This window comes from Branchiostoma lanceolatum, chromosome 9, assembly GCF_035083965.1.
Source record: "Branchiostoma lanceolatum isolate klBraLanc5 chromosome 9, klBraLanc5.hap2, whole genome shotgun sequence".
In the NCBI taxonomy this organism is placed as follows: Eukaryota; Metazoa; Chordata; class Leptocardii; order Amphioxiformes; family Branchiostomatidae; genus Branchiostoma; species Branchiostoma lanceolatum.
In genome coordinates this window covers 2,987,987-3,004,869 of record NC_089730.1, presented here as the reverse complement: position 1 = coordinate 3,004,869, position 16,883 = coordinate 2,987,987, and the positions used below count along the sequence as shown (strand labels likewise).

The following is a 16,883-nucleotide window of genomic DNA, read 5'->3' as shown; positions in this document are numbered from 1 at the left end:
GACACAAACATACACACAAGATAACACACATACAAACGCCATGCAAAACAATATCCCCATGAAAAATATTTTTTCAAGAAGATAATAATTTTAAACTAGAGTTCCACGACCTCATATCTTCGCCAAATAATATGAATTGTACCGACAGATGCAAGTACCAAACTCCCGCCATTTACCAATATGGCATTACATAGCCATTTTTCTAAACAATAATTAAATTCTAGTCTTTAGTTGCTTAGATAACATCTATCAATGTTCCGATCTTTCTCAGTGGCTTGATATGCCACAGGTCTGAAATTCCTCTCATGGAATGTCAATGCCAGTTAGACATCCAGGTTATAAGATACGCAATAAAACTGGATGGATTTTCGAAACGTAGTGAAGTAGTATAACTCTATCAAATATTAGACCCTTTTTTGCATAATCAGCATCTTATTTTTTTAACTTGGCTTGGCTATGTCAATTATCAGATTCAGCTATTTTTAAATGCCCAACATGAATATAAAAAGTCCTGTCATTTACGGGCATAGTGTTATTATCTTAGTATAATCTTAGCAATAATTCAAATGAGGTCATTTGAATAATTGATGTTTCGATTATAATCGATGATTACTAGCCTCTTTTTCTCAGTGAAGGATAACACAGTTTTCAAATGTGATTTGTTTTTATTTGTTTTTTTCGGCTGTAGATAAGTACAGCCAGGGCTACCAAAGGCTAAAGCTGTTACAAAGGGTTAGCCCTGGTAACTGAAGAATATGCAGACCTTGATACAAGCTTTCACAAAGACTAGAATACGACTAAAATGCATATAAACGGGCACAAACATAGAACTCAGCGCATTTTAAAACATTTCATTAATCATGCAAATTAGGTCCTGTTTGGCATAATTACCATGTTACATCAATCGTAAGATCTTCATACCAAACATAACAGATACATTTTAGCCCTGTTTTTTCAATTGCCCAGCTAGTAAGCTAGCTGTTGACCTAGATTCAGGACGCCAGCTGTTGACCTAGATTCTGGACGCCAGGTGTGAACTAACGCATGCCGCGTACTATGGTGCGGCAGTCCTATATATGCCAATTATTACGTAAAGTAGGTCATGATCTGCATAATGAACGTATCATAATGCAGATGATCACTTAAGGAACATATATACCAAATACAAGATTAATCCATCAGCCCCTGCTTGAGTTATCCTCCTCAAAAGTTACAAACAAATAGGCCCACTGCATTTTAAGGGAAGCCGCAAGGGGGCCAAAACTTACATCACTTACTCTCTGCCCCAAGATCTATCTACCACTAGAAAAATCATAACCTTAGTCCCTGCAAAAAATTCGACCACAAACTTTAAGCGGATTAGTAAACTTTCTTCATTTATTATGCAAATTAGTTCCTGGTTTTCATAATATGTATTTGATTATGTAAAACATTACCCAAGCTATTTACATACCAAAAATCATGACGATCTGTCAACCCCTCTGTAGTTATTAGCCTCCAAAGGTTTCAACAAAAACGCCAACTGCAGGTCCAAACAAGCCGCTAGGGGGGGCCAAACTTACACCACCTATTCCCTGTTCCAGACCCTATGTATTGGTGAAAAATCATGAACCTGGCACTTCCAGAAAATTCGACCACAAAATTTAGAACTCAGCTGCAGTACCTTAATCATCAGCTAGGAGGCCCATTATCGAACTTGACCTTCCTCTTTAACACTCCTACCTACCAACTGAATATCATTCACAGCCGTCAACAGCACCTCGAGTTATGCTGGCGACATACAAATTCACACACATATAAAGCGCGCTGCAGTACCGACGGAAAATGCCAGGGAAACCATTTTTGAACTTGACCTCCGTTTCCACAACATCTACACACCTGCAAAAAATCATGAAGATCCATCAACGTTTCCGTCACTTTTTTTGCCTACATACAAACACAAAAAAATGCAAAGTCTGCTGCAGTACTGTTGGAAAACGCCAGGTAAACCATTTTTGAACTTGACCTTCCTTTGCACAACAACTACACAACTACCAAAAATCATAAAGATTCATTGAAGTTTCTGAAGATATGCTCCTGACATACATAAAGACCCACCCAACAGATTTTTCAACCGAAAACATAATCTTCTCCGAGTACAAGTACTCGGCGAAGATAACAAGAACGGTGTGCGGATTTAAAAGGTTCGCGCCAGGAGGGGTCATCAGGTGTTGTGGTCAGAGGTGAAGGGTTACAGAGCATAAGGTATTGTGGGAAGGAAACATGGCGGCGCGGGTAATTGCGGCGAGGTGTCGGAATATTTACGGTTTAAAGTGAGTTTTTCTCCGGAGTTTTCGTGTATTGATGATTCTTTCATCTAGGAAAAAATAGATATGATAGTATAGTATAAGGATTGTGGTATTTAAAGCGTGAAACTCAATGAAATTTACGAAAAATTGGCAGTTTCATGAGTACCTTGTATGATGGTCATAATTTCGTAACTTGCACATGTTTTTTTTGCATCATTTTGTTTTGCCATGTGAAAATGCCTCAAATTGTGTTGTCCTGTATAAAATTTGATAGATCTAGATCGGATCGAAATAACAACTGACAAAAAGTTAAAAGGGCAGTAACAATATTCTGTATGGAACGTCCATTTATGATTTTTATGATTTATGAATACGCATAACATTTATTTCGAGGTCACGACCATAAACTTAATCATTAGCAAGTTTAATATCAACTGATGTTCGTTGTTGATTGAGATTTGTATGAATATCATGATTCTTCTTGGTGGGTTGTGTGGCATAACGGCAGAGTGTTTGGCCCTGGGAACCCAAGAGGTCCGGGGTTCGAATCCTGTCGTGTTATCGACTCACCAAATATTATATTGTGCCCTTAGGAAAGGCACTTAACACGAATTTCCTCACTTCACTTAGGTGAAAATGAGTATCTAGCTTTGGTTACGGACATGCTTTAATTTTAGATAGGGCGTTTGCTGGAGGACCCTGTTCTAAGCATGTTAGAACTCACCACACTTTGCGAAAAGAGTAGGGGTCCATCCCAGTGTGAGTGGATCAAACCTTACAATACATGGTGTAATGTTGGACTTTAGAATCTTCAATATGTTAAAGTTGGATTTCGATGCATCAAAAAGAAATAAAGATCGATACAACAAAGCTTTTGACTGAAAAATTTGTCACAGTCACACCATAATTGTTTGTATTTGTTTTTATTACATACCTGGTAAATTGCCTCATGGCATAACACACCCTGAGGTTTGAGGTGTGGCTCTCCTCAAACACGGGGCCTCCATTTAACGTCCTATCCGAGGGACGTCCCTGACCGAAGCTAGGTACACATTTTCACCTGAGTAAAGTGGGGAAAATCGTGCAAAGTGCCTTTCCCAAGGGCACAACATCCGGGGCCCCCGGATTTGAACCCAGGACCACTGGGTTCTGGGACAAACACCCTTAGCCACTGCGCCACCACGGCGAATCATGACTCTATCTTGATGAAGGTTAGACATCCACTTACAGATAAGCCAAAAATAGTTACTCAATATCTCAAGCAACTGGGTAAAATTTTTAAACAGTCAGACGTTTCAGATAGCATCCGCTGTCTTTCGTCAGTGACTAAGGATAGGACTGGGAAACCAGGTTTTATACCATGGGATAATGCATTGCCCCCCACCCCTGGACAAACAACATTTAGTTACTGTACTAAAACAACAGTTACTGTAGCTAATTGAACTATTAGCATACAACCTTGTCTTGAATTAATCTTCTTTTGAAGACTATGTCAAGACACCCTAGATTGTCTTAACCTCATTAACATATCTATTCAGAGTTTTGGGATACATGTGTCCTACATGTATCCTTAGTCAGTGATGAAAGACAGCGGATGATGCCTGAAATGTCTGACTGTTTCAAAATATTATTCAGTTGCTTGAGTAACTATTTTTGGTGTACATGACTCAGTATTTTTTTTTCACAATGATGACAGGAAGAAGCCCCATGGCCTGCGGAACTTCTGCAGCAGCGGTGACCCTGGGTCCGTTCCTCTCAGCCAACCGCTGCCCAGCCTGCCTGTCCCGCAGTACGCCACCGTCTCCAACCAGACGTACGACACCAAGATCACCACGCTGGAGAACGGGTTAAAGGTCACGTCAGAGAATAAGTTTGGGCAGTTTTGTACAGTTGGAGGTAGACTATTTTTTTTAATCTTCATAAGAATTAAGATTAAGATGATGTCACAAGATATGATTTGTTTCTGAATGGGCTAATGATAGAAAGTGAAAGTGATCTCGAAGCAGTTTAGCTCACTGAAGAGCTATATTTATAAAATATTCTTCCACTGGTCACGATTGAGAAGATTATTTATATCTGTTGGGCAATCCAACACACGATGGGGCAATACAGAATACACCGTGTTGTATTCTATATTTACAGGTTCATTGTACAGGGGAAATTCCCTTACTAGTAGGTCTTTTTGACATGTAAGCACAATGAACAGTGGACCATGGCTTAATGTCCCGTCCTAAGGACTGCAACCCTTTCTGGTATTGTGCATGTTGGGTGAGCAGCAACAGATGGGATTCAAACTCCCATCCTCTTGGTTCAGAGTCCCTAACCACTAGCCGGACTATGCACACTACTATGAAAAAGTATTTTGCTGTGAATAGTTAATTATTACACGTTGTTTATGTTCTCCAAGGGCTGTAAAGTTGAAGTTCTGTATTATGGGTATGCATGTAAGTACTAGTAAGAGAATAATACATGATGAGATGCGGGGCTGTCTCCAGCTTTTAAGTTTTATCCGTCTCACTTGTTGTCTTAGAGCCCATGTTGTTAATTTTTGTCGTTAAATCTGTCACTTTATGCTTACGAAAATACAATTCTATCAATTTTAAAAAAGTTCAGACTCTTGGGCTGGAGGGGGGACATTTTTGTCTGTCCCAAAAAACAAATTTCTGTCCTAGGACGTGTCATGGAGACAGCCCTGATGAGATGATCAAAAATATATTACTTACATGTATTAGTTGGCATGTATATAGTATAATGTGTCAGAGTTAGAGCTGTGTACCTAAACAAATTTTAGGTACAGGTACACGGGTTAAGGTACAGGTCCGGACCTGAACCTGTACCTAAACTACTTGTTCGGAAAATGCTAGATTTTCAATAAGGACAAAAGCATGTTTGAACTGGTAAAAACTTAATATTTGATTGTGCTAGGTATTATTTTCATGAAAACACAGATTAAAATTTGACTCCAGCCATGCATGCAAATGTGTTTTCTGTGCATTAGAGTGGCTTTAGAGCACTGCCACGGTAATTTCATAGTAATTCTATCTGTCAAAGTGGCCATCCCCTGAGTCAGGTCCAGTACTGATACAGCAGGGTCAGGTATTTTGGACCTGTACCTAATTGATTGTACCCGGTACTGTATCGGCACTAGTACTGTACCCGTACACAACTCTAGTCAGAGTTGTATGTATCTATGCATGCACAATCTGTAGCAGTAACCAAACATATTTTTCCTCCAGTTCTTGTAGATTCAGGTTCCCGGCATGAGGTTGAATTCCCCAGCGGCATCTCTCACTTCCTGGAGAAACTCGCTTTTAACGTAAGTTCTTACGGTCTATGGTTCTTGTTTTTATTCACGATCTGAATGGTCTTGGATGCCACTGCACAGGTAATCAATTGTCTTCCCATGAAGTCCATACATACACAAACTTTTACAAAGTCCACTCTTTGCAGTACTGGTATTCAGATTCTTTTGTTGTGTGACCTCAGAAATTGTCAGTACATTAGACGTGAGACTTTGAGAAACCAAATACTGCCCTTGCTGTGCATGTCCTTTAAAGGGCCTCTTTTGGATATGGAATGGTAGAGACACTGTTTCCTTATTAAGTACCCAAGTATAGACATCCACAGTCTGACCGTATGTGTCCCTGTCTGTCCGCAGTCCACCGCCAGGTTTGGTAACCGTGACGACATCCTGCAGCAGCTGGAGAAATATGGCGGCATCTGTGACTGTCAGTCATCCAGGTGGGACGCTCCTTCCCTCCGTCTCTCACTCTTCCTTCAACCCTATATCCCCCTGTCATCTCTCCTATATTCTCTTTGTTCCTCCTCTCTCTCTCTCTCTCTCTCTCTCTCTCTCTCTCTCTCTCTCTCCCTCTCTCCCCTCTCGTTCCCTCTCTCTCTCTCTCTCTCTCTCTCTCTCTCTCTCTCTCTCTCTCTCCTCGTATAATGTATATCCTCTCCATTTCTTAGATTTTTTAGTTCATAAAGTAGTCATCCTCAATTGAAGTGCAGTATATTGCCTTTTCAAGTTCATGTAGCTAGTGCGCATGCAATGTGACTTCGCTACGGCTCACATTTTTAGCCAAGCACACCGGGTCACCCCTACTCTTCCCAATAACTGTGTTGAGCTCTTTAACGTGCAGAGGTTTGGCACTTGAAACTTGAAGCTTACGCCCGAAACACGGAGCCGCCTGCTTTACGTCACCATCTTACATTGTAAATGATGATTGCAATTCCTTACAACATGTCTGCCCTCGGTGTCCGACCCTAGCATCAAACTCCAGTCAACGGATCCACAAAATTTGATCCAGATGGCCTAGCAGTTGGGCTGCATTACTTCTTGTACCCCATGTTCATCTTCCTCCATAATATATATTTCTAGGAAACAACAAGGCTACTGGAACAGACAGTGATCTTTCTCAATTGATACTGATAGATGCCACTACAGTGCACAGTTTTCATTGAGTCCCTTACATTGGTAGATGAACCACTCTATGCCAGAGCAGGTTATTTATTATATCTGTTATCAAAGACATGTACATTGTCTCAGCTGACTGATTCTGTTTTTCTGTCCCCATTCAGAGACACCATCATGTATGCAGTATCAGCTGACAGAAAGGAGGTGGAGCCTGTAGTCAGTTTACTGTCTGATGTCGTTCTAAAACCAAACATCACTGAGTTAGAGGTGAAGCACCTTTTTTTTAAATTAGATGTGACAGAAAACGGTGTGCTAAGCTGATCATCATCATCCAAGACATACAATGAAGATTGTACATTTCTTTTATAACTATAATTGAGTGATGAACAGAGCTTGAAAGATCTAGACTGGTCTCATGTGCACCTTTGTGCACCAAAAATTGGACCTGTGCTCCTAATTTTAGACTGTGGTGCACCAGTGCACCTACATATTTTTGTAGGCCATAGGGTAGAGGTAATATTGTACACAAGTATACAGAATATTCTTGATATTTAAGTATCAGAAAAAGTATATGACCTTTGTTGAACTTTGATGTATTAATTAAAAATTTGGAAGTTAGCTATACTAGCTTATAGAATTTCAGATTAAAATTCTTAAGAGAAGGAGTAGGGTTTGTAAATACGTTTTCTGATACTCTACGTTATTTCATGTTGTGCATCCAAAATTATTTCTGTGCAGCTAAAACCAATGCCATTCATTTGTCAAACTGGTAATACATTATTCCACTGATTTGCTAATAAACAGCCAGAGCAATGCACTACATGGATGTACATCATAGATCTAGATCAACACAAGATAGAGCTACACAAACTTCAGTTAGAACAAATTGTAAGTCCTTATGAATGCCCAATACTCTATATCATATAGTAGCTTGTCTTTTTAAGCGTATCTTACTACCTGGATGTGTACAACACACTCTATTAAGTGCAGTAAATTATTAAGACTGAATCTACTGCAAGAAATAAAAATGTACCTGTAATCACAGATTGAGGACACCAGACGAGCGATCCAGTTTGAGCTGGAGGACCTGAACATGAGACCCGACCCTGAACCTCTGCTGACTGAACTTATCCATGCTGTGAGTATCTGTCTGTACCTCAGTTCCATAATGGCAAATCTTTCCATAATGGCAAGTCTTTGCATGGCAAATCTTTTTAATCTTTGAGTACAGAATCTGAATCTGTACTCAAGTGGTGGTAAACCTAGTACAGGATCTGTATTCCCTATTATATATAATAATAAAGATAACTAAAAGTAGAAATTCAATGTAAATGTGTTCGTTTTTTACTGTCCTTTATCCATCCATATAGTGTAAATGCATTTGAGATTGCATGGCTTTTATTTCGTGCTAAGGCAAAAATGGAGTGTTTGCGGTGGTAGCGCTATATAGTCACATACTGCTACAGTATTGTACAAAAATGTCCATGGTAGTTTTAAGTTCATGTTAAAACGGTTGACGTGAAAACTGCGAACATATAACAACTGCGGACATTTCTGCATTTTACAGTTATTTCAAGAATGGATTTTTTTACATTTCAGGTCTCCGATTTTTTCTTCTTTAACAAATGATAGGTTTTGTTAGGTCTTGCAGCAGTGTTCTCATGTTATAGTTCATAGCAGATGTTTGCACACTCCTTTATCATATTGAAGGCTACCTTTAAATATGACACAAGTTGGAGCATGCTTATTGCATATAGTACACATTTTAAAGCCGTCGTGTTGGTGTGACGGTTACGATGTTTGGCCCAGAATCCAGCGGTCCTGGGTTTGAATCCCTTGATGTGCTACCGATGTCGTGCCCTTGGGAAAGGCATTTTTCTCACTCCACCCAAGTGTAAAAATTGGTACCTGACTTACATGTAGGTTAGGGATGTAAAAGGCGGTGGAAGCAGAGGGTCGTGCTCCGCCTTCCAATACCGTGCCCTAAGTGGATAACAACCAACTGCCCCTACAGCCTCAAAAGACTATTGGACTACCTACCTTTTACACCAAAAATAGTTACTCAGACAAGCAACTGGATAAAATTTTGAAACAGTCAGCCCTTTCAGACAGCATTTGCTATCTTTCGTCAGTGATGGATGTCCGAAACGTCTGACTGTTTTGACAAAATTTTATCCAGTTGCTTGAGTAACTTTTTTGTACCTGGATGTCTAACCTTCATCAACATACCTACCTTTTAGTTTTACACATTTTTAAACTGTACTTTTGTTCATACTTTCTAGGCTGCCTTCAGAGACAACACAGTCGGCCTACCCAAACTCTGTCCCCCAGACAACATTCTCCAGATAGACCAGAGTACGCTGTTCAACTACCTGTCGCTGCACTACGTCCCATCACGCATGGTTCTGGCGGGGGTCGGCGTAAAACACGAAGCACTGGTGGAGGCGGCCAACAAGTACATCGTGGGGAACAAGGCATCGTGGGAAGGGCAGGGGAGATACCCGGTCAAGATGGTGGATGAGTCCATTGCACAGTACACAGGGGGGATGAGACAGGTTGGTAGTCTTTTTCTTTCCTCACCCCAAAGAAGTAAAAAAAAAAATGTTTCTGGGGGTTTCAGCTTGTTGGTGTTTCTGTGTTTCTGATGACCCATGATGTGGGTTTTGGTTTTATTAGAATCGCAACAGTGCAATACACATGGGACACATGTTGCTGGTGTCGTGACCCACACATATAATATATCCATTTTTACACTTGAGTGGAGTGAGGAAAGTCGTGTAAAATACCTTTGTCAAGGTGATGTGGGGTCGTGTGGTGCAACGGTGCAACGGCAGAGCATTTGGCTCAGAACCAAGTGGTCCCGAGTTCGAATCCTACCATGTCACCAATCTTGTGCCTTTGGGAAAGGGAAATTTACACGACTTTCCTCACTTCACTCAGGTGTAAATGAGTACCTAGCCTAGGTTAGGGACATCCCTCAGATAGGACGTTAAATGGAGGTCCCGTGTTTGGGGAGAGCCACACCCCGCGCACGTTAAAGAAGCCACCACACCTTTCGAAAAAGAGTAGGGGCATGCCCCGGTGTGCGATGGTCCAACGACCATGTGGGGATTTTTCTGTAGATTTTCTGTACAAATGTTACAACTCAATACATGTTCTATTTATAACCTTCTCTTGCAGTTGGAAAAAGACATGTCCAACATCAGCCTGGGTCCTAACAAGTTCCCCGAGCTGACCCACGTAGTGATTGGACTAGAGAGCTGCTCCTACAACGAGGCCGACTTCATCCCGTTCGCCGTGCTCAACATGATGATGGGAGGGGGCGGGTCGTTCTCCGCAGGGGGTCCTGGGAAGGGCATGTACACAAGGCTGTACCTTAATGTGCTCAACAGGTGAGTAAGATGCAAATTATATATGTGTGACAGGTAGTTCAGTATAATCAAAACACAGTTATACTGGCTATACTCTTGTAAGGAAATAGCAGGAGAGGTTCTCCGATGGAAAGTGAAGACAGACTCCAGTTGTTGCCATGGCCGATGGGGAAGATCTTTATTCCAAGTCACTCTGCATGTCCTCTCCTGTCTATCCTTAATCCCAGTCTGTCTTGCTTCACACACTCGGTTACTCATTTTATATGTTTGACATCTTCCCTGACAGACTGAGTCACAAGATAAATCTCAAAGGTACATGATGAAGGAAGTGGCAAGTCCCAGGGGGAATGGACAACCTTGTGCCGAGCTGCACGGCCTTGCGCAGGCTTAGTCATACAGCCTTGTGCCGCCTTGCTCTGCCTTGCACAGCCTTAGTCATACTCCATGTCCATTTCTCAGTAAGCTAGGGATTCCTCTACCTACACACATCTGCTTGTACATATTTGATATGCACCATATTACACTCTCTTTTGGAGTCTAGTCTAGTCTAGTTCAGTATACCAGCTATATACAGGTACAGATTGTTAAAAAGTGGCCCGAGTGGCTGAACAAACATTCAAAAGAAAATAAAGGCCTTGACTTGACTTGACAGATAAATGTTCAACATTCATTGTAATATGATATCTTAATTTCTGCCACTGTTAATGTACATGGCTATGTTTCACATTAAAACTGCAAATCTAAAACATTGCAATTCTAGTCTGTTATGAAATTTAGAATTCAGATTTAATTGTAATGTAAGTACAGGTGGCAAGGAATTTAGACAATTTTTTTAAAGACAAATACTTGTCGTATATCCATATAATTGTCATAAAAGAAGTCACTGACTGTGGCGATGATCTCGAAAGGTTTTTCTTCCGATGTTCTCTGTACATGTATATTGAATCAAAATCCACTTTTTATTCCACCTGGCAGGTACCACTGGATGTACAATGCCACAGCATACCACCACAGCTATGAAGATACCGGTCTGTTTTGTATACATGCTAGTGCTCACCCTACTGAGGTACAGTACGACATACCACATTCATGTTTTGATCTATTACAAAGACTAGACATTAGTCTAAATATCAGACACTTATTATCATTATTATACGTATGTTCTAGAAAACATGTGAATGAAAATTTGATGTGTAGCATGCAAAACATAATACTATAAAATGCAGAAATAATCGTGGTAGTTTTATGTTTTATGCAAACGTTTTTATCCAATACTGTAGCAGTATGACTATATTGCCGCCACCATTTTTGCCTTAGCATGAAATAAAAAACATGCAAACTTAAATGCATTTTACAGTATTACTATTACATGTTGATTGCAACTTCCTAGACTCGCAGTTAGAAATGGTCTTTCTTTTGTCCCTCAGGTTCGAGAATTGGTGGGTGTGTTAGTGCGAGAGTTTGTCAGAATGTCAGGGCCAGTTGGAGGGGTAAGTTACATTTCTTGTCAAGCAGAGATGGTTTTGTCTTCATGAACTTTTCCTCTTATCCAAGTTCTTCTGTTTAGTCTATTATGTTTACCTTCACAGAAGGGAACATAGTCTGTCCTACCATTTTGTTCTCTTTTTTTGGTTCCAAACAAATAAGGTCAATGACTAGGACTAGACGGCTGTCACCATGGTTACTGATAGATTAGTAGACACCATGTGGTGTTCGATTATAATGAAGCAAGTGCTAGAGTGAGCTGGTCACCATATGCATGAATATGTATGAGTTAGAATAAAAAGAGCAGTAGTTTGTCATGATAATTTTTCACTATGTGAAGGAAAACATTATGCATTTGCTTGCAAATGTTGCCTTAAGTTTCTGGTTCTCTATGAATCCCCCTCCCCTCAGGTTGAGTTGTCACGAGCCAAGACCCAGCTGCAGTCAATGCTGATGATGAATCTGGAGGCTCGACCAATCGTGTTTGAGGACATAGGCAGGCAGGTGCTGAACAACAGCGCCAGGAAAACTCCCCAAGAGTTCTGCGACATGATTGGTGGGTACAAATAGGGTTTCTCATAGGAGTAGAAGTAGTAGTTAGACAGTAGATTTGTAGTTGACCAGGTGCAGTTGTAGTGCCTAGAGACATGTAGGTTAGCAAATTTGTGTGTTGTTTCTGTGGCAGGGTATATTTTTATAGGGCGGTATTGCTAGCCCTTCCCTTGAAAGTGCTCGAGACACCTTCTCAAACACTAGACCCCCTTTACGTCCCTTCTGAAAGATAGTGTAGTCTCAACCTGACCCTGGGACTTGAACCGGGGTCTCCAAGTAACCAACTAATTGGAACCAGGAGCTCAACTGTGAGGCAGCTACCCGACTTGTGACACTGGAACATCAGATTCTCTAGCAACTTTTTTCTTCCATTTGTGTCTGATCTGCACCACTGTCTGAGCTGATCGCCAGTAGAGCCCCATGGTCTATAGGTCGTCTGACACTGTTCTTGTCCACATGGTTTTGGGTCTTCCCCTTTTGAAATCTGTTGAAATCTTTATTAGACATACCACTTTGTAGATTTGAAATAAGAATGTATGAATTATAATGGTATTTGCATAATGTATACTATTTTAGTATTACACACTTTTAGGGAGAGTTACTGTAAATGCAGAAATGTTTGTGGTGGTTTAATGTTCGCGTTTTTTTCACTAAATTTTCTCCCTACCTCGAATTAAATTCTCACAAACATATCTGCATTTACAGTACTCTAAAGTTTGGTACTAGGTTGTGTGCTTAAAACATGGAGTATATTGTTGTATTTGTTAATACCTTGCTCACATAGCGAATATTTAAAACATCTCAGTCAACACATTAAAATAGGATTTGAACTCAGAGCTGACTAAATGACATTGACTTCACTATTTACAGTGCATGATTATTTGATTATTTAGTCATCTGTACGAAGAAGTGCCTAGGAGTTCATTCTGGTACAAAAGTCTTTGCGGAGGAAACTGTTCATTCACATTTGCTCAACAGTTCAGTCATATAGAGGATAGCAGAGTTTTTGTAACGCTTTTTTGTGGCAGGTAGGTGTTCTTTTTTTTTTTTTTTTTTCCAACAGGTCTCCAAAAGTGACTTTAGGTATTCTGCTATCTGCCTTTCTCAGTATGTGGCCAAATATGATCTAATAGATGAATTTGAACCACACAAACTGGTTTTGTCATAGGGGAGATTTTCCTCACAAACTATCTCATCATGTACATCCGTGAGAAATTTATTACACGTTCAAACAACATTCCCTTAACCCTAAAGCCCCCCTCTCACTGGATCCACGGCACGCTGGCGGCGTAGCTGCGGCCCATCGAATTGACAAAGCACTCAGCGAATTTCATCGACAAAAAACAAACCTTTTTAAGCTTTGTGTGCTTTTTTGGTCGGACTTGTATGTTTTGAATGATATTCCCATCATAAAGTGAAGGGTAACACAAATCCAGTTTAGGACGCAGCGACGACGCCAGCGTGCCGCGGATCCAGTGAGAAGGGGGCTTTAGGAAGCAGGTGTTTGATTACAATCTGACTGATTTCAACAGATAAGTAGTTTTGGATGTCCTCAAAGTATGAGTAAGGGGGTGAAGTCTGCCATCTCCTAATAAGAAATAATAATTTCCTAGGAAATGCTGACTTTTCCTTTCTAATGTTACACAGCTGCCGTTACTGAGGAGGATATTCGGCGTGTGGCTCGGCGGATGTTGGAAACCAAACCGTCCGTCGCGGCGCTGGGCGACCTGCGACAGCTCCACTCGTACGAGGACATACAGACAGGACTCGCCAGCCGAGACGGACAGATGCCGCGCCGCTTCACGCTGTTCCGGTAGCCATGGAAACACGTTGCCATGGTTTAGGCCCAAGTAAAAAATGTTGTGTCTCCGGTTACTGCCACGAAAAAAATAGGGTCAGTAGGTATGGATTCTCTTTTTTTTTTCTTTTCCTTTAAAATTTTGACCAAATTGATCTGGTATTTTCAACATCATATTTTTAACATCGTATTGTATTTGTACAGATATACATTGTACAATGACAAGACTTAGTGTATCAATAAACTGGACAAAGAAGATGTTTTGCTACAAACTCTTACATCAACTGTTCAAAGCCTTAATCTGTTAAGAAAGTGTGAAACATACATGCAGGAAGTCTGCAAGAAAATATGCAAGACTTGATGGATTCTAATTTGAATTTTCATCACTCAGATGTAAGTGTGAGATGTGATATGGAAAATTTTATGTACCTTGCCAGCGGTCAAACAAAAAATACGCTAGGGTCGGCAGGTTTTTCCTAGGGGCTGTTGGGTAACCGAAAACACAACATTTTTTTCCAAGGCCTTTAGGACATTGACCTAGTTTATAAAGTAACCTTCTCTTATTTTTCTGTTTCCTACGAAAAATGTACAATCATCATTCGTACCTATATGTCTCCATACTGAGCGCACATACTTGTACCTCCCTCACAATCATAACTTGTTTTTCGTTTTCTGACCTATACTTTTACTTGAAAGATGTATCGGGGCAAAAATTCGAATAATGTGTATACCACCCACATGCAGACTTAACGTAAGTTTAGAGGAGAAAAATACAATGTAAGACCAGATCGTTTATAAGACACATCTATCTTGTGCGTTTGCAAAAGATGACTAGTAAAATCAACAAACAATAGTGAGACAAACAATGATTGTATTGTTTTAAGATTCTGGAAAATTTATAAATGATACTACGGACCGACCTTAAGAATGTGTATTGTGACATGGTGGCTCAAATGTGACTTAAGTCTCTAGTCATTGTTTTGTATTTGTAAAGTTTTTATAAGTCAAATGTTTTGTTTGGTGATGAGTCAATGTTACAGAAATGTAGCTTTTACTCGCGACCTTAGTGTTTATTATTAGGTATAAGCGGGTTAACTGGCTAACTGATGGTGAAGTAACTAGTTAGTAAAGGTTAATGAATAAAGATGTCGGTCTTATTTACTTGTGGGCTGTGCTTTTTTCGGTTACTGCTAACTTGTTGTTCAATAGATATTACTGATAATTTATTTGAAAGAACAGTGCAGATGTTCACTTTGTATAAAACTTGTTGCTCTGGATATCTTTTCATTTCCTATTTAAGTTTGAAGAAACAAAAAAATAAGATGATGAAGAAAAACTTTAAAAAAGTGTTTGTGACTTTAAGCCATTAAATTATTACTGCAGTTTGCTTAATATGTTGCAGTAATGTTTGGTTTGAAATTTAGAAATTAAAAAAAAAAGAATTGAAAAATATATGATTGTATAGACTAGGCTTCAAATGACACCTTTTTTCATTGAGCACTGTACCAGCAAGGTATGATATTTTTCTTTTTTATTATCAATATGCTCTTTGATGACTGCATTCTATATTTAGCCTCCACCAGGCCTTCCTACGCTTGTAAAGTTCGTAGAATTCGTCAAAAAAGGGAATAATTGGCCAGTAGCGTCAGTCCACGGTAAGGTTAATATTTTACCCTGCGCTTGCAAGTAAAACTGTCCTGGCAAATATTCTTCAAGCAGAGGTTGGTGGGGAAGATTGTGACCTTTTTATCATATGCCCCTTTTTTGTCCGCTCTCCCCACAAGAACGGGGCATGTGATAAAAAGGTTACAATCTTCCCCACCAACCTCTGCTTGGAGAGTACGGCAACTATTCTCCCGGCCTACAGCTGGCGTAGTTAGTCTGGTAAAGACTATTCTATATGTACATATAGGTCCGTCAAAACAGCTGTTTTTACAGCTAATTACATATGCTGGCATAACAATTATTGTCTACTATGAACTAGGGCTGCTTGCGGGTATTAAAAGGTACAGCGATTTTTTCGCGTTGATGCAAGTCAGTATCGTCCGTAAAGAATAACGGTACTTTTCAACAGTAAGTCACTAACAGCGCGGCGGTGCGGCTGCGTCCCGTACTGCAGTACTGTCGGCGCTTACTTTGATGATCGGAGCGCAAATTCTCCCTTGCCGCTGGGTTATCCTTTAAACCGGGTATTGGATTCAAGAGCCACAAGTGTCCACTCTACAAAGAAACACGACCTTTGTACCCGGCTTTTCAAACTGCCCGGAAATCCGCATCAAACACGACGGGTGCACGCCAAAAAAATTCAGACGATCGTTTTTTTCCAACCTTACGATCTTAATTTATTACACTGGACAATTCTGACTTTCCCAAGAAAAATTATCGTCCCTTGCTATGGAAACTGCAAGCTGACGGAAAGTGTCGTCTGCTAGCTGACAACAAGAGCGGCGTTTCGGTAAGCGTAGCTTATTTTACGGTAGCGGCCAGTCTCTATATACGGCACCTTTTTCATCGGTAAAAGGCGTAGCCCTTAACAGGTGGCCGTATATAATTTATAAACAATAAACTTAGCAATCGGCGAGGCTTGAAACACTTAGGCAAGTGTATTAACTGCTTTACTTTACGTGTATGAGTCTATTGTTTTAACAAAATGATATTCACAACGTTGGCTACTACGTATAGATTCGCAAGTACTTTTCAAACGTTGCCGAAACTTTGCAGACCATCTTACTAACTTAAATTTGCTAGCTTGGTGGCGACTTCTTTGTAGTTTCTGCGACGTCGACATTGCAACTTGTTTGCCAACGGTCTAGTTTATAGGGCTGCTTAATTTTACCTGGCAACTTAACTGTCAACTCCTAAGTTGTAAAGGAACGGACAAGTTATAAAGATGGGGCGTAATGTTTACACGGTGTCACTTTGTGCCAAGAACGAAGTTTGACCAGGTAAGGCAAGGCCGCCTGAAAGTTGGA

The 16,883-nt window shown here is 40.3% G+C and overlaps 1 protein-coding gene across 1 annotated transcript; it reads left to right on the top strand.

The window, feature by feature from the left end:
- The first annotated feature begins 2,202 nt into the window (after nt 1–2,202).
- On the top strand, nt 2,203–15,068 carry LOC136441402 (mitochondrial-processing peptidase subunit alpha-like). The gene is made up of 12 exons (XM_066437682.1): nt 2,203–2,312; nt 3,985–4,184; nt 5,525–5,604; nt 5,947–6,029; nt 6,870–6,972; nt 7,751–7,843; nt 8,988–9,260; nt 9,886–10,097; nt 11,052–11,142; nt 11,504–11,566; nt 11,973–12,117; nt 13,761–15,068. The coding sequence occupies exons 1-12, from the start codon at nt 2,263–2,265 to the stop codon at nt 13,928–13,930; spliced, it is 1,563 nt and encodes a 520-aa protein (XP_066293779.1). The 5' UTR covers nt 2,203–2,262; the 3' UTR covers nt 13,931–15,068.
- Nucleotides 15,069–16,883: the final 1,815 nt, after the last annotated feature.